Below are 22,880 nucleotides of genomic sequence, written 5' to 3'. Positions count from 1 at the left end.
ATATTGTTATGGAACTCCTCTGTGACTTGCAATATCCTGATAATGTACTGCAGGGGGTACTTTATCCCTTATATCTTTTTTCAGTCATGATTCAGGAAAGAAAGGAAAGAGGTAGAAGCGCAGGAGAAATTTATATGAAAGGGTTCTGACCTTTTTCTTCTGATTCCTGGTTCAGGAGCTCGGGCAACCATGCATAAGAGGATTCTTGGTGTTTCTCCTCTTTTTTTATTTATTGGTGAATGTTTGTTACGTAATCATTGTATCTTCAGTAGATGTCACTTTAAATGTGTTCTTATACCAAGTCTCCCATTGTTCGCAGATCCCGCTCTTTTGCTGGAAAGACAACTGTGATCTAGCCGATTTACTTGTTTAGCCAACTTTACCTGATCCATAAACCGAGATGTAGCAGAGGATATCCATTACAGCCACATTTTTCTTCATGCTAATAAGATTAAAACAGAAAGCAAGAATGCATACTTTTTTTTGTAGTTTTAGACCCCTCACCTGCTAAGATCCCAAAAATCACGAGTGCAAGGCTTACCTCTATCTCTTTTCCTGTCATTTCGGACAAGGCCTTTCCCACTTCTTGCCAAAAGACCTGAATCAAAAGACTCTGCCGAAACCATGTGAGGATCATCTGCATCTTCCATGGCACACTTAGGACAAGCATTTCTTGCTTGTGTTCCTCGACCTCCCAGAGTTGATAACTTCTTTGGTGTCCAATGCGCCCTGTGTACTGTAATCAAGTGGTTCTCTCTGAGGGGTGCAGATTTTATTGACAACCATAAAGTAGACATCTATACTTACCATAAGTGTGTTAACTTCATCTTCGGCAGTTCCACCCTCCAGGTCTCCTCCGGTAACATAAAAGTTCCATCCTCACATTTCCGCATCATCCGATACCACTTGGAAACCTCTTTTCGTTGAGTGGGAGTCCCCTGCAGTTGTTCTTCCCACTCTTTTTCTCTTTACCCAAATCATATGCCCAACTTGTCAGTTGGAAATTCTTAAATTTGGATAGCCTGTTGTTGGTGGATACATAGATTCCCAAGTGACTATGCTATTCTTCTTAATAATTTATCCCCATTTATTTATTCCTGCATCATTAAATGGGTTTGCTAGCTTGTCTTGTAGGCATTTCGGAGTCCCTGGTGAGTTCCATATATGCATGAAAGCGACGGAATAGGGTATCCTCCTAATTCATCTAACCTGGTACCAAAGCTCACAAGCAGTGTTTAGAGTCTTTAATGTAACCCTCTTGAAAACCTTTTGGTGCTCAAATTTAAAGAGGAAGAAATCGCCTTCATGTGGAAAGTTTTTCATCATGGGTTGGAAAATAGGAGGAAAAGAAGTGAGGTTGGCCAAAATAAATGTTATATTCTTTAGCTGAAAAGCCCAGCAGTATAAATAGAAATCTGGACCTGCTATATCTCCTTCTATATTTGACCTTCAAAGTTTCTTCCAGGCGATTCTCGGTCCCTTACATGACCAGATAAAACTTGTGATTTCTCATTGTAACTTTTTGATCCATTTTGGTTAAACAGTAGGGGGATTGCATTAAAAATTAAGCTAAACGTTGGCAATATCGACATTTTTACCAAATTGGTTCTACCAATAATTGAGAGGGGGAGACAGCCCCAGGAAAAATTTGTCAAAGTAAACCTCGGCCATATTGGCCAAATCCGGGACTCCTAAATATCTTATTTCTTTTATTACCAGCGTGCTATTCAAATGAGTGTTCCAGGTTATGATTACAAACATTTGTTGAGTAATTAGTTATCCATAAACCTTTCCAAAATCAGTCTGCAACAAAACTGGGAGGGAGCTGTCGAAGTCCTAAGACCATCAGGTCTTCTGCATATCGCGCAACTTGCCTTTTCTTTTTTCTCTTATTTCGCTACTGTTCCCTTTCCTCATTCAGATTTATTTTTCACTTGATCATGCTTTCAAGTCCCCTTTTGTCTCCCATAATCCTCTCCTCCCTTGAAAATTATTCTCGTCCATCCTCTTTCTCAAACTCAGTATCAACACTAATTAAGACATAAAGATGGTTGTTGGCAGAAACTGGCCTATCTGAGGCTCTCCGGTTTAGCCCAAGGCTATAAATAAAACTTGCACACTGCAAAATTGTAAAGATATCACCCTTGCGGGTTTATTTAAAAATAGTATTGATACAGAAAGCAAAACGTATTTTTGTTACTTAATCTAAATAATGAGCATAATCATAAGTATCTAAATAGAACTGCTAACAGAATGACATTGTCTGTCTCTAAAGAAAAGTTGAAAAGATCTGTCTCTCCTCCAAAATAACAGTATTTAATAATGTTTTTGGGACAGAAAGCACACGTATTTCATAGCGTGACATTATGCAGAAGGGTTGAATTAAAAATGTTTCATTCATGACAATCAATCAATATGTTAACTGGTACATCACGCTTAATAATTCCTACTGACTAAGGAATCTTCTTGGTTCAAGTTGTACATATTTGATCAAGGAGATGAAATCATACCACATAAAACCACAGGAATACAATCTTAAACCTTGTAACAGAAAGATCACCCTTCCCTTCGGTGGGAACAATAATTATTATATAATTGTATTACACTCAACATGGCTGACACTTTGTTGAAATAAATCATTGTTAATACAGCCTACTGTGGCCTAATTATTCTAACTGAAGCACGCTTAAATTAATCTTTCTTTTTTTAGCAATTTAAAACTCATCTACATCAACTTCTTTCTCCTTCCTCTTGTCCTTTTATAATGACAATTCCAAGCTTTCCGTTGCCTTCTATGTAGCTACAAATTGTTTGCTTTCAATTTAGCTATCATTCCCACATCTGTCAACTACTCAAATTCTCCTACACTTTCTTTCCCTCCCATCTTTGGCCTCTCTTCTATCTATTCATCTGTCTCTTTTCCTTTTCCTAATTTTCAGGTCTCGCGAGGCTTATTGTGATCGGGAAAATGTCTGTAGTGGACGCCTATCATTTTGATTGGCCGGCGTCCTCATTTATGTTAAACGCTGGCCTCCGATTGAAAGTGAGGCTTTTTTGTTACAGCCCTGTCTCCTTTTTAGACGGCCCTTCCGGACTCGATTGTTTACTTGCGGCGTGACACGGTCTCCTTTAATTACAGTCGGTAGCACTTTATTTTTTGCATTTGCACAATTTCGGCAGCTTGTTTTGTTGTATGTGCATGCTAAGCAAAAACCAAAGGAAATGATGGACGGAGTGTTGAACATTGCAAGCACTCACCCCCAGTCAACTGATCTGGGTTTAATCCATCACCGTTCTTTAGCCCACTCTGCCACCCCAGTTCAGACATGGCCATATGCAAATCACTCTGACCCTGTGCCTCATGGGAACAGTCCAGCCCGAACTGCCAAGCCATGTCTTCCTTGGACCGGAAACAAGCTTCCTAGGACCGGTTTCTGGCATTTCAGCCGTCTTCAGCCAGGCTTGCTTGAATCCAGTGGCAAAGTGAGCAAGGGACTCACGTCTGAGCATACCCTGCCAACTTATGGCGAACAAAGCAAAAACCAAAGGAAATGATGTGCATGCTAAACACGGCGCCCACCTTAGGGACACCGCGCTCTGTTTATTATTTTTTTTACTTTAATTTGAAGCGTGGTGCCCGCTTCAGGGAAAACGCTCTGTTTGTTTATTTAATTTTTACTTTAATTCAGAGCTTCTCACCTTCTCCTTTCGGGCGAGCACGTCTGAAGCAGACTTTAAGATTCTCTCTCATTAAACTCGGTGTCTGAAGTGCGATTAATGGCAGCTGAAGGCTGCGATCACAAATATGCCCGCGCGCAGTGGGTCACTGAGCTCCTTGTTGAAACACGGAAATAGAACTGGACCCCTCCCTCTTAAACGCTCCTGATTGTAACGCCTTGAGACTTGCTCCAGAGCCTGCTCCAGGCACACAAGGACGCCTCAGGACGCTATGGTGACCCAGGGTTATAACGCATGTATGTGCATGCATCACCAATGTAGCATGATGCAGCTGCCATTTCGTTTTTTAAAATATACAGTTCCAAGATTGCGAAAGGCACTTGCAGGGGTAAATGGAAAAAAGTGAGCTTAAAAATGTGTGAAAGCGATGTTTAATAAAGAAACGGACCAGCAGCAAAACCACTCGCCGTTCTAAGACTCAAATGATCGAGAGGTTTGAAGACCAGTGTACTCAGCAGAGAAATCATGGTTCCCCCACTTTCTTTTAATCACCATAAGTTTGAGGTTGCTCATTAGTAGGGAATATTATACTCTCCTTCTAATGCCTTATCTGAAAATTCAGCTTGCTCATAGTGAAGCCTCTGCGTTTTAATATTATTTCTTTGGCTTCGTAAAGCTGGCCTTTAGCTATAATCCTTCCCTTATTGTGCTACATGCCCCTTCTAGTAAAAGTAAATAGTTAACGTTTTTTGAACCGGCGTTAACCTTGCAGTGAAAGCACATAATCTGTTGGCTTTCACCCAGCCTCATGTTATGCTTGAAAGTTGTGTTTCCAACATTTTCTCATTAAACTGAAATCGGTGTGTGCAATATTAGCATGCTTTGCTTGCATTTCAAATTAAAGCAAATAGCCAGGACTCATTTACACATAAAAATCTTACTCCTGCCAAGGTTCCATGGTTGCAAACCTATTTTTAGGGTAGAGGTCTGGTCTAGCACGCGAGAAGTGCACCTTGGGTTTAATTTTTGGGTGGGTGTGCAGTGCTCTCCCCTGGTGCAGACCTCGCAAGCCATGGGATCTCCCTGGGTGTAGTAGGTCTTTTGTGCCAGGGAGGTTCTGCTCTTCCCCTTAACTTCTTACTGCGAAGGCAGTGACATCTTGCCTTGAGAGCAGACTGTAATTAATTGACGCTGGTGCTTGCTATTTCTCGGTCTGAGGTTCTCGAAGAAGAAATGGGTTGGAGATGCTGGGTCTGTTTTCTTCCTCTCGGAGGTGTGATGAATCTACAAGTGCCACTTACTCATACCAAGCGTGTCAGCCAGCAGCACTTTAAGCACTCAATGTAACTAGCAGAACGGTGCTCAGCAAGTGCTCTAGAAAACGTTATGGACCCGATTCATTAAGCCTTTTTCGTTCGCAAACAGTTTTATGGTCATAAAATGATACTTAACAGGGGGAAATGCACTTGGCACTCTGAAATTAACGGTATAAATGACCACAAGAACAAACTCAAAAAGAGAACCAAGACCGGTTCAAAAGATATATGTTAGGGCCTAATAAATAGGTACCTGTTGAAAAACAAAACCAAACTGGAAGGGAATGGACAGATAAAGATACATCAAACACCCAACAAAGGATATGAATATAAAAATATATATCTTTTATTTTTATTTTATTATTTTTTAGTTCAATTATACAATTCAATTTGTACAAAATTTATATCTAATAGATACATGTATAAACATACAATCAGGACACATCAATGTATATGTCTGTTCATCAAAACAGAGTTCAAGGCCCCACACAAAAAATCAGATTCATACATCTACTCACTCAATCCGAATCGCATTCAACAACACACATCACAAAATGAAACAGATTATCCTTAGGTGTTCAGATGGGTATAATAGTTGGTGTATCTCCCAACGGAAGCCAGATGGTACTCAAAGAGGAAGGAGGTCAGCGAATCAAGCGCCAACGCGCGTTTCGGTATAGGACCCACCGGGGGGCCCCACCTTCATCAGGGCGTGGACCAAGGATAATAAGGGGCAAGAACAAGACCTAAAGGTTTAATAAAATAAACAAATATAAACACAAAATGTGGTAAAATCAGATTCCAACAGCAGTTAGCTATATTCAAATACATTTTTCTTCAGAAAAAACATTAATGTACATCAGTCCAAAAACAGTTCCAGTTTGATAGCGAACCGGTCTTGGTTCTCTTTTTGAGTTTGTTCTTGTGGTCATTTATACCATTAATTTCAGAGTGCCAAGTGCATTTCCCCCTGTTAAGTATCATTTTATGACCATAAAACTGTTTGCGAACGAAAAAGGCTTAATGAATCGGCCCCATAACGTTTTCTAGAGCACTTGCTGAGCACCGTTCTGCTAGTTAAATTGAGTGCTTAAAGTGCTGCTGGCTGACACGCTTGGTATGAGTAAGTGGCACTTGTAGATTCGTCACACCTCCGAGAGGAAGAAAACAGACCCAGCATCTCCAACCCATTTCTTCTTCGAGAACCTCAGACCGAGAAATAGCAAGCACCAGCGTCAATTAATTACAGGTACCTATTTATTAGGCCCTAACATATATCTTTTTGAGTTTGTTGTTATTTACCCCGCATAAACCGGTTCTTCATTGTGCTTTTGGGGTCCCCCTTTCGTAAATGGTATAAATGACCACAAGAACACAGAAATAGGAGGAGCAGGAAGGCAGTTTGACATGGGAGTTAGTAAAACCCAAATTCATTAACTTTCAGCCAATAAAGTCTCTTTTCCAGCCCTTTCCCACCCTAGAACCAATTAGATTTGCTCCAGCAAATGGCTGCAATTAAACCGTTTCCGGGGTGTGAAGGTGAGGGGACCCTCCCCAATCTTCATAGGGGTGTGAAGGAGGGTTTTTTCCATGCCAAAAATACAACTGAGTATTTTTGCCGCCGTTTTAGTGTGTAATTGTACCCATGCTCAAAATTTGCATGTGGAAGTAGTGACTCCTAAAATGTCACATGACCTTGCCAGTCGATTGTCTGGTAGACTGTGATTGGCATGGCCTTCTCGGTGTAGTAGAAGCAATCTTTGTGAACAGCGAAAAGTAGAAAATCTGCGCCCGTTCATAGGAGTGTTTTTACGAGCACAGAATTTCCACTTCCTTTTGTAAATTGGTCCTACTGTATTCCGATTTGACTTGCTTAGCTGGAGGAGAAAGCAGTGAAGTTAATTTTCACCTTTGCCCTCCGGCACCGGTTACTAGTGTTTTAGAATCAAGAGGGATGTGTATACTCCTTTGTTTATATAGTTTGGAACTCAGTTTCTGAACTCTTCTCTGCCGGTGATGCCCATCGCACACTGATGTCTGGATACAAGTAAGGGATTGGTTTAGCACTACATACCATACAGCAATGTATGAGTACTTGTAAGCATGTAGGGCGTTAGGGAGTTTGTGGTTGGCAGTTGGCATCAGTCTCCTAAAATGCACTGTTGATGATTACAACTTGGGTGGAAGCCCACTGTGTTGGGAAATAAGGAAGAGATCGCCTTTAATACCAAAAGGCCAATTGCACTCTCTTAATTTTCTTAGTGCTTGCCCCCTTTCGCTACCAATGCTACTCCTAATCAACTCACTTTCCATTCGTAAGTGGATTCAATTTAAACCCCCTGGATTGTGAGCACATAAATTGTATTAATTACCAACCTTTTTGTTTTTCTCAGATGTACATTTTTGTCCTTTATTACAATAAACAATTTTCCGACCAATTGCAAACCACTGTACTGACTCCAAGACCCTACAGCAAATGAATAGTTGTCAGGAACTTCGCTAGCCAATCCACTGACACGAGGTCCGCCAGCCAATCCAGGACAATCGCGCTTTTTCCATCTCAAATAAAATATGTTTTAGCTTACTTGATTGGTTGTGGACACCTTGTGACGCAAAGGCTCGTCTTTTTAACCGTAACATGGAATAAATAAGAGTAAGTAAGTTAAAGGCAGAACAGCAAAGTTTTGTGATGTGTGTATGTGTTTGTAATTGCTGTCTTTTGGTCTGTGCTCTTATTTAATGATTCCTGACTATGTGACATTCAACGGGATATTGATAGCGACCACAAACGATAACAAGCATTTGCAATGCAATAGGTCTCGTATTTACACAAGTTTAAGTTATTGGTATTGTAAATGCCTTTTATTTATGGTTTAAAAACAAAAATAAAAGGCATTGTCATTTGGAATGTCAATAGCTCAAACTCGCGTAAATGCGAGACCTATTGCATTGCAAATGCTTGTTATTCTTTACTTTAGGTTTCTCATACTCTTTTTTTATTTATTTATTTTTATTTTTTTTCCTTTCCTCTAAGTGTTCATGCCTCACTCTATTCCAGCTGAGCCTTTCCCTATTTATTTTTCTAAATCCGCTTTCCATTCTTTTTCTTGTATCCAGAGAAGCCTGATGTGGGACAAGTGACTACCCAGACCATCCCAGTGAGCAGCTCAACAGTTGGTCCCACCTTGGCGTTGGCTTCCCGACAAAATGGTGACTCCAAGCCCCCACAAGCTGTAGTAAAGCCACAGATCCTTACCCATGTCATTGAAGGCTTTGTCATCCAGGAAGGAGCAGAGCCATTCCCGGTGAGTAATACTACCCCTTTCCCAGATCCTCTTCTTGATATTCCTGTGGGGGGAAAGGATATTGTTTACTCAAGGCAAAACCTGTCGGAAAAGCAACCTTCTCATGCTGATAGCAGTCTATGAATTGGGCTGTAGCATTTATCCGTCTTCCAAAGTGGCAGGACAGCTCATAAGACTGGAAAGGGACGGGACACATTTTATGGTCTCTAGCCCTAAATAAAAGCTTTTGTGAATTTGCTATGTCTGTTGGCAGATGGTTTGTGACAACTAATAGCACTGCACTGTGAGAAAGTGCCCTCTTTCTGCATGGTTACCCCCACTTTTTGCTGAAGTGCTGATGTACTTTGACTGAGTGTGCCTTGGGTTCCTGCTAATCAGATACCCAGGGCCTATGTTCTTTCCCTAAAACTGCATTGTAGACCAAACCCAACTGGCACTCTCTGGCCACAGGTCAGCCCCTGGTAAATGGTACCCCAGGTACCCAGGTCACTGTAACCAGGGAAGGCCTCTAAGGGCTGCAGCTCCTATTGTGCCACCCTTAGAGGTCCTGTATCTTTAGACTCACACCCTGCATTTTCAGGCTGCGTGTTTTGGTGCAGAACAAATTGAAGAGTTGACATGGCACACATCCCTGTATCCCTACAACCTACTGCCCTGGCATAGATCAGTCACCCCTCTAGCTGGGTGCACTGTACCAGTGGTGAGGGTACAGGCGCATGAGCCCTTCACCCCTACAGTGTCTAAGTCAATTCTTAGACATTGTAGATGCAGTGCTGCTATTAAGAGTTTATAGTGCTGGGAGTTTGTCATTACAAACCCCACAGTACCATAATGGCTGCACAGAAAACAGAGAAGTTTGGTATCAAACTTCTCAGCACCTTAAACCCACACTGATGCCAGTGTGGGATTTAATGAAAAATGCACACAGACGGCCGGCCTCTTAGAGATGACCCCTGAAAAACGACCTAACACTAGTGTCCAGGCTGAGTGACTGCTTTCAGCTGCCACCACCAGACAGGTTTCTGGATCCCTGGGTCGAGAGCCTGCTGCTCTTGGGGCCTGAAACAATGCACATTCTGGGACGAGGTGCTAAGCTTCCCCCCTCGCCCCTCCAGGATGGGCAGGGTCCAAGAAGGGGAAACATCAAAGGCCTGCCACCTTTGTGAACTTCCCCAGGCCTGTTGCTGCTTTCAGGAACTGGCCCCCACCGGTTCTGATCCCCACTTTGGGCAGGAGAACCGGCGGGAAAACAAAGTGAGGAAGGGAGGTGTGCCCACCTTTGCCAACCCCACCCCTCTGGTGGGGGGAGGCGAGCTGAAGCACAACTCTCAGTCCCCGCCATCTTGCAGATGGGGAGACCCAGCCAACCAGAGTGAGGCATATGCCCCCCTCCCACTGGAGGGTGGCATTATAGGGGTGTTCCCACCCCAAGTAAGGGACCTATTGGTCCCAACCTTTACTTACCAGTAACACCCCTAAATCTAGTATTTAGGGGCACCCTCAAACCTTGCCTCCTCAGACAAGAAACCACAAGAAGAAAAGAAGTAGGGCCAAACAGCCATGCCGAAGCTAAGAAGAGGAGGACGCCGACTGACTTGGCCCCAGCCCTACCGGCCTAGCCCCACCTTGAACCTACAGAAGCGAACCTCCGTCGTGTTCTGCAGCCAGCAGCCTCAAGAACCCCGAGTACCTGCCCTACGTTCCAAAGAAAAGACTTTGTCTCCAGTCAACACCAGATTTTTTCACCCACAGACTCCAGCTTAGGAAAAATCCATGAGTCGTCACCATTCTGCACCCCTCACCGCCGGCCTGAGTTCGAGTGGCCCAACACCACAAGGAGGTCTCCCCGGCGATCCTGACCCGAGATCCAGAGATCCCTGACCTGCCTCAAGCCGACTCCTGCAGCCTAAATCCGGAAGGTCCCTCCAACCGCGACCAGGAGCTGGCAAGAATATCCCACCGTAAAGGACTCCCCCTGCACCCGATGCCCCACGGCCTTGGGTGGCCCAACCAACGGTGTCTAGCCAACCCCCAGCATCCCAACTTACTTCTCCAAATGGTGGTCGCACCCAGAAGACCTTCGTCCCCGAGCCTGCAGTGTGTTTACAAACCGGAGAAACCCTATTGAATGTAACAGGGCGCCGGACGCCAAAACAGCACTCTGCACCCGACCTAGTGCCGCTGAGGGTGCACCTTTGGTGCTGTCTTAAACCCCCATTTGCCCTGAGCTTAAGTCCAGGAGCTTTGCTCCCACAACCTTGTGGCCTGCTCGTGAGCAGCCACCAACCGGAGGCCCCCTAGCCCCCATTGGATAACATTGGGCCTCAGCACTCTGCACCTGGCCGCCCTAGTGCCGCTGAGGGTGTAACAAGTGTGCATCCTCGACCCTGGGGGACCCATGAGTCTAACCCCAGAAACCCTACTCCCACAACAAAGTACTTACCTGTTAACCGATAACACTATTTCCTCCCTTAGGATAACATTGGCCTCTTGGAATCACTTCAGCTTTTGTACAAGCTTGTGTGTGTGGTGCTCACACGCTATTGGTCTGTGCGTCTGGCTTTAGCACGCAATTAGCCACAGGCGTGTGGATGTCCCAGCTTTTTGGGAAATGTTTACTCCCAGAGCGTTTTTGCTCTCGAGAGCCAGCAGCTGCGCGCAGGGGCCATCTGTTTTGAATTAGCGTGGCTGCCCTTGTCTCTTCCTACAGTGGCGTGGCAAGGCTCTCCTCACGCTCAGCTGCTCAAGTGTTAACACTCCTGTAAATCTTGTTTAAAATATACTGAGTTAAACAAGGGGGTTAACCGATAAAATTTTAGTTGAATACACAAGGCTATCAAATTGGTAGATACCGCAAGAAAAAAAAAATACCGGATGTTTTTCTATAACGATACAAACTTCAGTGCCTGATTTTTCTGAAGCAACACAATGAAACCCTCTCGGAGGCCCACACCGTCATCCATTTTTACCGGCAGGAAAGCTGGCTAACCCAACGCAAGCGTAGGAGCCAACACAAGCGCTTGCGCAAACATTTATCCACGCATGTCCTGCGCTTAAGTGACGCTCACCTTCCATGCTGCACACGGTGCAGTCTTTAAGAAACAGTCACTGCTAATGGAAACGCCACAAAATCTTTTGAAAGTAAAGCGTGAACCACCTGTCTTACCCATTGTCCGGCCATTCGGAGTTCTGTGCCGTATAACGTGGCTGTAAAATCAGTAAAATGGCACCCATAGAGTGCTTGGAGGCTGCCTGAAGGTCTGCTGAAACGCACGCAGTCCTTGTAGGACTAGAGACCCAGGCATTTATACGCACATCGCGTTGCAACCACAAGCCAAGGCAAAACCTATTCTGCAGCTAAAACAAGGCTTTCTCCTTCCGGCCTCACGGTGAACTTCAAGCGTCTACGCCGTGTGCCTTGCAATTTTCAACGGTCGTAATTTTTACTTTGAAGAGATTTTTTTATTTCTTGGGAAGCTTCGCCTAAGAAGCGGGGATGGCAAAGGCAGGCTGAGAATATACATTAAAAACAGAAAAGTCTCATTGGTCCTCTTCCGTTGGTAACTTTTAAAACAGGTTTCACTAAAAGAAAAGGATTCGGCTGCAAAACTTAATTTCCAAAGTTGAATCGTGAAAATGTATCTTATAGTTTTGTCACAATAAAGAGTAATTGCTAAACTCGTGTGCACCCGCCTCAACAGGTCCCGCTGGTGCTTAGTCACCTCTTTTGTTAGCACACTCCTAATAGCCCCTCGGGATCGGTGCCTCTCCACGCTTCAGCCCCCCACCCCTAGCCTCGGAGCGCACGTTTACTGTTCTCAAACACTCTCATCAATGGCAAAATCTGTCTTCCTAACCCTCGCTGCAAAATAATAATTTTGTACTTTTGCAGAGTCCTGTTGCATTAGGAACCCTGGCTCTCAATGGGGTGGTGGTTATTAGTACTTGGAAGCAGGCTTTGATGAGCAGCGTCTTGGAGGTGTTTACCGTGACCTCTGCCTCCCCTCCTCCATGCTGCTTTCCTACAAACTGTTGTGGGGGAGGAGGGGGCAGCCTGCTGCAGCAAACAGATGCCCTCTTGTAACAGGACAGTCTATCTGTTCGTCCCACCTCTCTCTCCATGCATAGCCTTTCGTGTGGATGCTGCGCTTTCACTTTCAAATCTCTGCAGCGCTCTCTTCACCAATGCTGCACTTAAATTGTTATTTCCAAAATTCAGCAGGTTACTCTTGTTTTCTCTCCACCCTCCCTCTTCAGAAGCCAAGGAGTTGTTTCGTCGCAGCACACTTTGATTCCCCCATCGTCACATAGGCGATGCAATAGGTCTCGCAGTTACGAGAGTTTCTGCTATTGGCATTGTAAATAACAATGCCTTATTTTTATGTTTAAAAAAATAATTATTAATATGATTTGAAATGTCAATAGCTCAAACTCTCGCAAATGCGAGACCTATTGCATTGCAAATGCTTGTTAACAGATAGGGTCTGATGTCTCTTCCTGGTTTGAAGGTAACCCCTTCTTCTACGATGTAGGACGGGTGTTGCACACACAGGACCCCATTCGCAAATCCATTTGTGTAAGTCTAGTTGTCATATGTAAATAATTTAACTACAAAAATCCCCAAAATCTTTTAACTAGGACACACTTGCAGTATTCTCCCACATTGCGCCTGTCCTCAGACCGACCTGTGAGGAGTGCCGGTGAGGAGGGGCGATCTGATGGAATGAGTGATTCGAAGGCGAGGCCTGAGGTCCCCGGGTTTCGGCTGCGTGCACCGTCTGAACAGTGGGAGGCGCGCCAAGCAGACAGGCCGGGATAGGAATCCATATTTCATCCTGACAGGAAGGCGTTCTGTTATCAGCGTGGAAGCCTTCGCGAGACGTCTGCGGTTAGATCTAAAACCACCATACAGTATACATTCAATATAAAAACAGCACACGGTCACATCACAGAAACAAAACAACTGCAGAACTGGCAATAGGATGGATATATGATGAACAGTCATATCTATCATAATGTCAGCGAGTTCTATAGACAGCAGCCACTTTGGAGGTTCACACGGTGTAGTCGCTGTGCCCCTACGAGCCTCAGAATTAGGTATGCTTGCTGTTTCATGCTGTACGCTGTACATTTGATCTAATCTGAATTGGTGACGAGTGAATAAGGATCAATTTTGCTGTGTGTGGGCACAGTAAAGAGAAGCTGCCTAATGCCCAGAACTGCCGACTTTGGAAGTGCGAAACCAGGTTCGAGTGGGGCGTTGGGGCAGTGTGCTGTGATTCTGGCAAAATGATTAATGTCCCAGTGACAGAAAAATATGAACCTGTGTAGTGGTATCCGGTGCTCCTGTAAAGCGCTCCAGTGCCCAAGCGCTCGTGCTATGTAAAGCATAAAAAAAACAAGATGTATGTATGCGAAGTACAGCATGAACTCTTAACGGTTTAACCAAAAATCCACACTTTTCTATTAGGATTAACAGATATTTAAATGGCTATTTATATACCAATTATCAGCCAGCATTACAAAATGTTCCATCTCCTTAAGGCAGTTTATCCTGGCGGAGGCAATTCCTGGCATACATTGAAGCACAAAAGACCGGTCAAGTGTCTGTGAAACGATGTCCCTTACCATTCCAAGCAAAGCAAATCTTAACATGGTAGAATCAACCCAAACGCTCATTTTCATCTTACTTCTTTAAACAGCCACGTTCGGATGGGCCCAGGTGTCATTGATTCCGTGTAAATAGGGAGACTGATTTGATGATCTTGAGCCGACGGGGGAAGGGAGGGAAAGTGAATATGCGCCATGCGCGTGTTACTGCTGACGCCGTGCAGGGTCCCAGGAGCTTCCGACATGATCTGGAGCAGACGGGGGGAGGGAGGGAGGGAAAGTGAAAGCGCGCCATGCACGCGCTGTGTTGAAATGCCAGCCCTATGCGGGGACAGGAGATGTGCACGCGTACGGAGTGCACATCTCCTGTCCGTACCCGTGCACATCTCCTGTCTCCCTCCCTTCCTTCCAAACAGAAATCGACGACAATAGATCTCGCCAAGGCGACCAGCGCATGTGCTGCGTCGCTAGGCGAGACCTATAAACAGGACAATTGAAACCATTTAGGCTAACTTTAAAAAAAAAAAAAAAAGCTTGTTTCCTTGGAAAACGCAGCTGCTGCAACATGTCAGGTTGTCTATTGATTCTTCGTGCTATAACTTCATCAAGATCTGTACCTATTTTTTTTATTACAAACTCTTGCATCTTTGTAATATCATTAAATAGCTGCTCACACAAGTAATCACTTTTTGTCTGGCCCAGATTTTGGATTTTCTGATAGCCCCATCTCATTTGGTTCAGTTAATATGACCCTTGTGGATTGAACTCGTGCTCAGAGCCACTGCTCCCGTGGCTGGCGGTTTGTTGTTGTGCTTCTATTTGGAGAGTATGATATCTCCCCACAGCAGGCTTTAGCAGCACCCGCGTATGTCTCAGTCCAGGCTGAAGCAGTTTCCAGGACACCCCTCATCCTCCCATTTGCTTCAGTTAATATGACCTGTGCCAGAAGGCTGCTAATTAATATACCGGAAGTACCCCCTACTGACTTGTAGCACTTTGTGAACCACAAAGTATTTACCTTCCTTCCTGCAATACAACAAGGAGGCTTTTTTATATGTGGTAACATAAAATGCAAGCTTTTCAACTCTTACAGGCATGAGGAAATCTAAAAATTGGTCGTATTTTGAATCTCACTGCTGTCAGCCAACACTCATAGGCTAAAAACATTGGAGTTAATAAAAAGACCAGATTCGCTAGTGGTGCTTAAAAAAAACTTCATATATCAATCTAATTGTACTGTCTGTAGCACTAATATTTAACGTGCTAAGAGCCACTGCTTCCGTCTCCGGCCGTTCGTCGTCTTGATGTCATTTTGGGAGTTTGATATGTCCCCAATGGCAGGCTTTAGCCGCCCCCACATTTGTCTCAGCCTAGGCTGATGCAGTTTCCAGGACATGCCCCATCCCCCTCCTCCTACCGTTTCACTACTGTGGGCTCCATGACCATTTACATCCTATAGGAAACTGTTAATAAGGCTTTCCAGTACATTTGATAAATACCTACACCAGTGGTTTGTTTTGCAGAGGCCAAAACCATTTAAAAGTATGCTTCTTTCACGAGGCATGTTCATGTTATTTTCCTTTAACATGTCTCTGCAATCCCTAATTTACCCCTGCCATTGCTGCTCTGGTGTTTATGTTGGTTTCCCCTGGCCTCATCCCAGCTGGTTCAGCTTGCTTGCTAACCCCATCCAGCTTTAATTCCCACCAACATTCCTTCCCCCTCCCTCGTGTTGCTGGTTACAGCTGGCGCAGTAGTAATCACGGTAACAACACCAAAGTAGAAAATTGATTTTTAGGCAGTCTTTAAATAAAATATGTGCAAACACACCAACCTGTTAATTGTTTCTACCTTTTAATTAAAACACATTTTTAACATGAAAGCATCAAGCAGAACATAATACAATGCATCTTTTTGTAAGAAAACTAGGCCAGGTGATCAAAATCTCTCAAAACAAACTTTTTCCTCCAGCACAGGCGACCATTTTATGTTCTGCTTAAAGGCATTTCTTCTTGCTATTTCTGCAGAGCGCCCAGGATAATGTGCAGCATGATTAAGCACTTGTACGTCCCAAAGGTGAGGCCTATTGGCTATGCCAATGCTTGTCTATGAAAAGTTTCCAAGTGTGGAGTTGGAAAATGTATTAATGTCTTTAAAACTGTAACCAAATAACATAACCAATAGTTCTCGCGTTTGGGACCTTAGAAGTGTTTAGCCATGCAGCAGTTGATGTTCTTGCACCAAGGATATTGTGCTACATAACTAAATACTTTTAAGGTCACAAAAGCGAGACCTATTGGAGATGCCAATGCTTGTTTAAACACTGTAAACAACAAGTATTGTTGGCAAATGTAACCGCTTTTCAAAGAGTGCATGAACTTAAGAGGGAAGGAAAGGGTTTAGGGACAGAAAGGGAGAGAGTAGAGTAGGGTGGAGGGGGTGGAAAGAGTAGGATGAGGCGGAGAGGGAGGGAGAAAGAGCAAGGGGGGAGGGAGTAGACACAAGACTGAGGGAAGAAAGGGGAGAGGAAGCAGGGCAGAGAGGAGGATAGGTGACAGACAAGGGCACTGACCGACAAGGGCACTGAGTGCCCAAGCATGACGGCAGCATTGGAAGAGGGGAGATAAGTGAAAGAGACAGTCGCTAGAAGATTAGGAGACGAGCTGAAATGGGAGGAAGAAGAGAAGGCGACCGACTGGGCAGAGGAAGAGTTTGACGTGGACTCACAGGGTCCGATAGAAAGTAGACAGCAGGGCTGGTAGGGGCAGGGCGGGCTCCAGAGGGACTCGTCTCCTGGGGGGTGCACTGTACTAAGAAACAAGCTGCGAGGCCAGCAGGCGCGCTGCAGCAGTGACAGACTGGAGACAAAGGTGAGAGACAGGCGCTAGGACAGTATGAGACCGTCACCTTTGAAATAGGGTCCGGTGGAAGAGATGGGTAGGAAGAGGACACAAGAGACAGGGCAGCGGGGGAACAGAGCAGGAGGCCCGGGAAGAGTTAGAGAGAATGCTGTCTGAGAGAGAATGCTCTGCTGAGCAAAAAAATACGTGCAACACGCAAATAGAGTTTGAAATACTGAGCACAACTCCAAGCACAAGCAGGAAGGAGGCGGTTATATGTGTGGGGGGCTGTGGGGAGCACAACAGAAGACCTGAATCGAGGAAAGAGGTACAGATAGTTAAGAAGACAAAGAAACAGGCACACCAACTGGTGAAAGAGGAGATGCAGACGGGCGAAAAAGCAGACAAAAGGCAAGAGTGAACGAGTGGGAGGGGTGGGTGGAGTGCGCGCTAAGTAGCAGCTGTTTGCTCTATTTCAAAGCACATACTCATGCTTGTGGCGCGCCGCTGCGCACTCCCGCAAGGTTTATACCGCCACAAGCACGAGTATGTGCTTGGAAAAACAGCTGCACAACGGCTAAAGGTCTCCTATGCAGTGCATGCGCACTGCGTAGGCGAGACCTAAAAAACGCTTTTACTTACCTCTTTACAGGAAATGTCCCAGTGTGGTATCCAGGTATACCTCACTGTGTAAGAAAAGTAATCTGTAAAGTAATTTACTTGACATCCTATTGAAAAGCCAATACAAAGTATATGTACAATATTTCAAAGTATTGCATTACCAGTAATTCAACTGTTAACATACCAAAGTATATATACAACTGTAATTCAAAACTGTATTATTACTGCAAGGTATAAATCACTTACCTGTGCTAGGCTTGCTTGGTTCTAGGAAATGCCTAAAATAATAATTTTATACAAAACCAATTCGTCTAAAGTTCAGTCTTTCAGTGTGTGCAGTCATTTGCTGATTGAGTGTGTACAACAAATGCTTAACACCACCCTCTGATAAAGCCTTTCTGCTCGCACACACTACCACAGATAGAGAGTAAGGTGCTATCTACTTTTACCTCTGCCTACCTTTGGGGTTTCACTGGGCTCTGTGCACACTATACCTCACTTTGGTATAGTATATACAGAGCCAGCTTCCTACATGCACACAACATTACAGTAATTGATATTTGATTTTCTATTTACTTTCCATTTTAGCTAATTTTTACTGCTTGTTCAGGTACCTTCCGTCTTCATTTTTTTGTTATTTATTTAGACTGATTTTCATATTTTTTTCGGTCTAGTTTACATGTTTTGCAATTTTTGTCTACTTCTTTGTCATGTCTTTAGTATAAGACTGGTGTGCGAGATTAGTTTTTAAAATTCACCCTTCAGCTTACTCTTTTTTAGGTCTCGCCTACGCTGCGCGCATGCGCTGCATAGGAAAAAGATCTTTTGAAATCGATTTGCTTTTCGCCATAAAAACATGCACGCGTTGCATTGCTTTCAATGGCAATGCGTGCACGTTTGGCGATTCCCTTGCAGAAAGCGAAATTTGACACCATATGTTTGTAATTAACTTGCAAACATATGGTGCTCCTGCTTGCTCCCGCAAGGGAGGAAACCGGCGCAGGCCTCCTCCTCTCTCCCCCTGCTGCCTCCTTTCAGCGCGAGGCGCGCTTGTTTTTACTTTCGTTTGCCTCCTTTGAAATGCGTTCCCTGCAGTTATTTCGTAGAAAACTAGATACATGCTACAATGTGATGCATGCTTTATATTTCATTTAGCCAAAGCCATGCACGTATCTTGCTCGGTTTAAAAATCATACTACTTAATTACAATGCGTTTATATTTCATTGGAGACCCGCAGGGTCCAACAAAATAAACTATATTAACTGGCAATTTCAGCGAGGAAATAATGTTTCTGGAACATACTGAAATAAATGACTTTGGAAGGATTCATCCTGCTAGTGAAATGCCTTCTCTGAAGAAGGGTTCCGAATCTAAATGTGCCACCAATGACCTCGCCTGATGCCACTTTACATCATTCAAGAAGCAAAACTCCATTCCTGAAGCATGGCACCTGCATACCGAACTACTAGCTCAACCAATTGCAAAGCTGACAATTCCATAACTGCGCTGGATAACCAAGTCTTATATGACCAAAAGACTCGGGAACGATGACATCCACAAGCGCCATTCACTAAAACAAACCCTAAAAAATATTACCATATTTGCTAGTGTAAGAGAAAACCATGTTTGTAGGTAGCGATTGTGGCTTTTGATTCTGATGTTGTGCAGCGGGTACATCAATGGCAGACAGACACATCTGCAAGCAATATACTTTCATGGTAACAACCGGGAAAACTTGGAGAAAGCTATTTTCAGTCATAAATAAACACTATCAATTTGGTTCTGTGCGATTCCAAAACTGCACACCACTTGAAATGCGTTTATCCTCAGAAACCGACATTATTATTAACGTACTTCGGAATTAGTTAGGTTAGTTAGTGAAAGACCCCTCAACAAGATTAGAATGTCCTTAATACGGTGAATTATGTCTGAATTTAGAGGTTTGGTTGACTTGTTATGAAGATAACGTAACTACATTCAGGAGCCCGATTGATTCAGGAATTAAGTGTTGTCCAATAAAACTTGATTTCCTAAAGGATGTAACGGTCATAATCACTCCTTTACAAGCTGCTTCAATAATCATATAAAAAATGTGTTAAAGTCATAAAACAGATGTTACTGTTGAAACTGGATTTATTTAGCGAAAAGATCAGTGGCCATTATTAAGTACAGGGTTTCCCGCAATGTGGCTGAAACTGCACACAAACATTTGAATGTCTTTCTTCCTCCTCCCAAGATAGTAACTCAGGGTTGCTTCTACCTTCCAATTCTCTCAGGGCTCACATAGCACCACCTCTTGCCTTAACAGACGACTCCAACAGGCGCAGCCTCTGCCTCAAGCTGTCACAACTAATCTCGAAGCCAGGGGCATGTGTAATCGGACTACAATCAATCAATCACAGAATTTGTAGAGCGCTCTACTTACCAGCGAGTGTCTCAAGGCGTTGGAGGGAAAAGAGAGGGGGTGCCGCTACTGGTCGAACAGCCAGGTCTCGAGTAGCCTCCAGAAGGTCAGCAGGTGTTGGGTCTGTCATAGGCTGAGTGGATGGGTGTTCCAGGTCTTGGCGGAGAGGTGGGTGAAGGATCTGCCGCCGGTGGTTGTTCTTCGGATGCGCGGGACGGTGGCGAGGGAGAGGTCAACGGAGCGGAGCTGGCGGTTGGGGACGTAGAAGAGGAGTCGTCTGTTGAGGTAGGCTGGGCCGGTTTTGTGGAGTGCCTTGTGTGCGTGGATAAGGAGTTTGAAGGAGATTCTCCTGTCGACTGGGAGCCAGTGCAGGCTTCTCAGGTGGGGGGTGATGTGGCTGTGGCGTAGTACGTCGAGGATGAGGCATGCAGAGGCGTTTTGAATGCGTTGTAGTCGTTTGAGCTTGGCCGGGGCCCCTGCATAGAGGGCGTTTACGTAGTCGAGTCTGCTACTGACGAGATCCTGAGTGACTGTTCTTCTTGTATCTGTCGAGATCCACCTCTATATCCTGCGGAGCATTCGGAGGATGTTGAAGCAGGAGGAGGAGACGGCGTTGACTTGCTTGGTCATGGAGAGCGTTGAGTCGAGGATGACTCCCAGGTTGCGTGCGTGGTCGGTGGGTGTCGGGCCGCTCCCAGTGCCATCGGCCACCAGGAGTCGTCCCAGGCTGATGGGTTGGAGCCGAGGATGAGGACCTCTGTCTTGTCCGTGATCAGTTTTAGTCAGCTGCTCTTCATCCAACCGTTGACGACCTTCATGCCTTCGTGGTGGTTGGGTTTGGCAGTGAGGGGGTCCTTGGTGAGTGAGAGGATCAGCTGAGTGTCGTCGGTGTAGGAGATTATGTTGAGGTCGTGCTGTCGGGCGATGCGTGCGAGCGGGGCCATGTAAATGTTGAACAGTGTCGGGCTGAGGGATGAGCCCTGGGGTACGCCGCAGATGATTTTGGAGGCTTCAGATCGGAATGGGGGGAGGCGGACTCTCTGTGATCTACCGGAGAGGAAGGAGGTGGTCCATTCCAGGGCCTTGTCTCGGATCCCTGCGTCATGGAGGCGTGTGCGTAGAGTGCGGTGGCAGACCGTGTCGAAGGCGGCAGAGAGGTCCAGCAGGATGAGGGCTGCAGTCTCGCCATTGTCCAGTAGGGTCCTGATGTCGTTGGTGGCGGCGATGAGGGCGGTCTCGGTGCTGTGGTTGCTGCGGAACCCTGACTGGAAAGGGTCCAGGATGTTGTTTTCTTCGAGGTATCGGGTTAGCTGTCTGTTGACGATCTTCTCAATGACCTTTGCTGGGAACGGGAGCAGGGAGATGGGCCGGAAGTTCTTGAGGTCCCTCGGGTCCACCTTGGGTTTTTTGAGTAGGGCGTTGATCTTGGTGTGCTTCCAGCTTTCTGGGAAGGTCGCGGTCTCGAAGGAAAGATTGATGATGTTGCGCAGGTGGGGTGCGATGGAGCTGCTGGCTTTGTTGAAGATGTGGTGCGGGAAAGGGTCTGACGGGGAGCCGGAGTGGATTGTGCTCATGGTTTTGATGGTGTCATCAATGTTCACGTTGGTCCACGCTGTCAGGGGGTCGCGGTCGATGGTGTGCGGCGAGTCTGGTGTGTCGGTGTCTGTTGGGGCTGACTGGGTGTTGTAGCTGTCGTGGATGTCGGAGATCTTGCGGTGGAAGAAGGTGGCGAGGGAGTCGCACAGGGCTTGTGGCAGTGGGATGTCGTTGGTGTTGGAGTTGGGGTTGGAGAGTTCCTTCACTATACTTAAGAGCTCCTTGCTGTTGTGTGCGTTGTCGTCGAGGCGGTCTTTGAAGGCGTACCTGATGAGGTGATGGTGGTTGTGGATGGCGTCTTTGTGTGCTGCGTGGCTGTCCGGTGTCCTTTCACTGTGCCACTTTTTCTCTAGTTTCCGGCAGGTCCGCTTGGATGCCAGGAGTTCCAAGGTGAACCAGCTTGCTCTCTTGCTGGTGTCTCTGTAGGTGGGTTTTTCAGCGGGGCTAGGGTGTTGGCGCAGTCGTCGGACTACAGGGCAGTTGAAAATCTCAAACTGCCCTTTTAGCGCTCTGAAACTCTTCTGTGGACACACCCTTCACTCCATTCCATACAAACCCAATACAGGCAGCGTCTGATGTACCTGATGAGCTCGCATTCTGAAAGCTCCATTTAAGCTCACATCATATGTCACTTCTAGCTGTGCTGTCACCATGCACAGCTAATGAGGGATGCTCAGGCGGAACAGATCGATTTGCACAAGACTCTTCTGTGGTGCCACAGAATGTATTTAGAACCAGACATTTGATTTTAGGCAGCATCTGCACTTTGAAGAACAGAGGGCCGGACAGGATGGGTGGTAATAAGATGCAACACTTTCATAATAAAACAAACCATGAGTAAGATGAAGAAGAAAAAAAACCTGGCATCTCCGCTTCAACTGCTTGGGTTTCGAGCTGTCGACTCGTGTACTTGTACCCTTCTCTATCCCTTTGCATACCCCAATGACTGCCCCACGCCCTTACTAAATGTTGCTTTCGCGTTCATTTTTTTGGGTGTCTCCTGCTGACCCATGTACCTGTCCCCGTAGCTTCTGTTCCCACCCCGCTCATTTGAAAAGAAAATCGCTTGCAGGCTGCAGCTGGCTCGTGCTTTTTCTCAAGATTTGCGGCACGTTTGTTTCCCTGTATAGACTAATACTCGCAGGAAAAGTGTAACAGTAAGTGACACTATTCTGGAACAGCATAATGTCTCTGAGCATCACAAGGCATTAAATTCCTCCAGCCTACTGTTCTGTAAGCAGGTACCCCATGTCCCTACTTATTCATACAATGGTTGCAGAGAATTTTGAAGCACTAAGTTTATTAACGCGATTAACACCATAGTGGAGGTAATGGCTGTCAGCAAGCTGCATATTAGATCTCTCTTGGCTGTGGAAGACCTGGTGACTTTGCAGCGGGCCTAGTGCCTGCCCATCGCTTACAATCCGTCTTTATTGTCGCACATTGGCTTGCTTTTTATTTGTTGCCTGGTATAGCTTTGACTTCCTCTTCTACCCTCTCTCCCTTGGT

General features: G+C 45.3%; 1 protein-coding gene across 2 annotated transcripts in view; it reads left to right on the top strand.

Moving 5' to 3' along the window:
• PHC1 (polyhomeotic homolog 1) overlaps positions 1-22,880 on the top strand; it is a 189,594-nt gene that overhangs the window by 82,586 nt on the left and 84,128 nt on the right. For both annotated transcript variants that reach the window (XM_085619935.1, XM_085619936.1), the window contains one exon: positions 8,112-8,299. In XM_085619935.1, the coding sequence (XP_085476061.1) occupies positions 8,112-8,299 (188 nt within the window). The remainder of the gene's footprint in view (positions 1-8,111; positions 8,300-22,880) is intronic.

The sequence above is a fragment of the Triturus cristatus genome, chromosome 7, assembly GCF_964204655.1.
Source record: "Triturus cristatus chromosome 7, aTriCri1.1, whole genome shotgun sequence".
In the NCBI taxonomy this organism is placed as follows: domain Eukaryota; kingdom Metazoa; phylum Chordata; class Amphibia; order Caudata; family Salamandridae; genus Triturus; species Triturus cristatus.
This window is presented reverse-complemented; position numbering and strand designations above follow the sequence as displayed.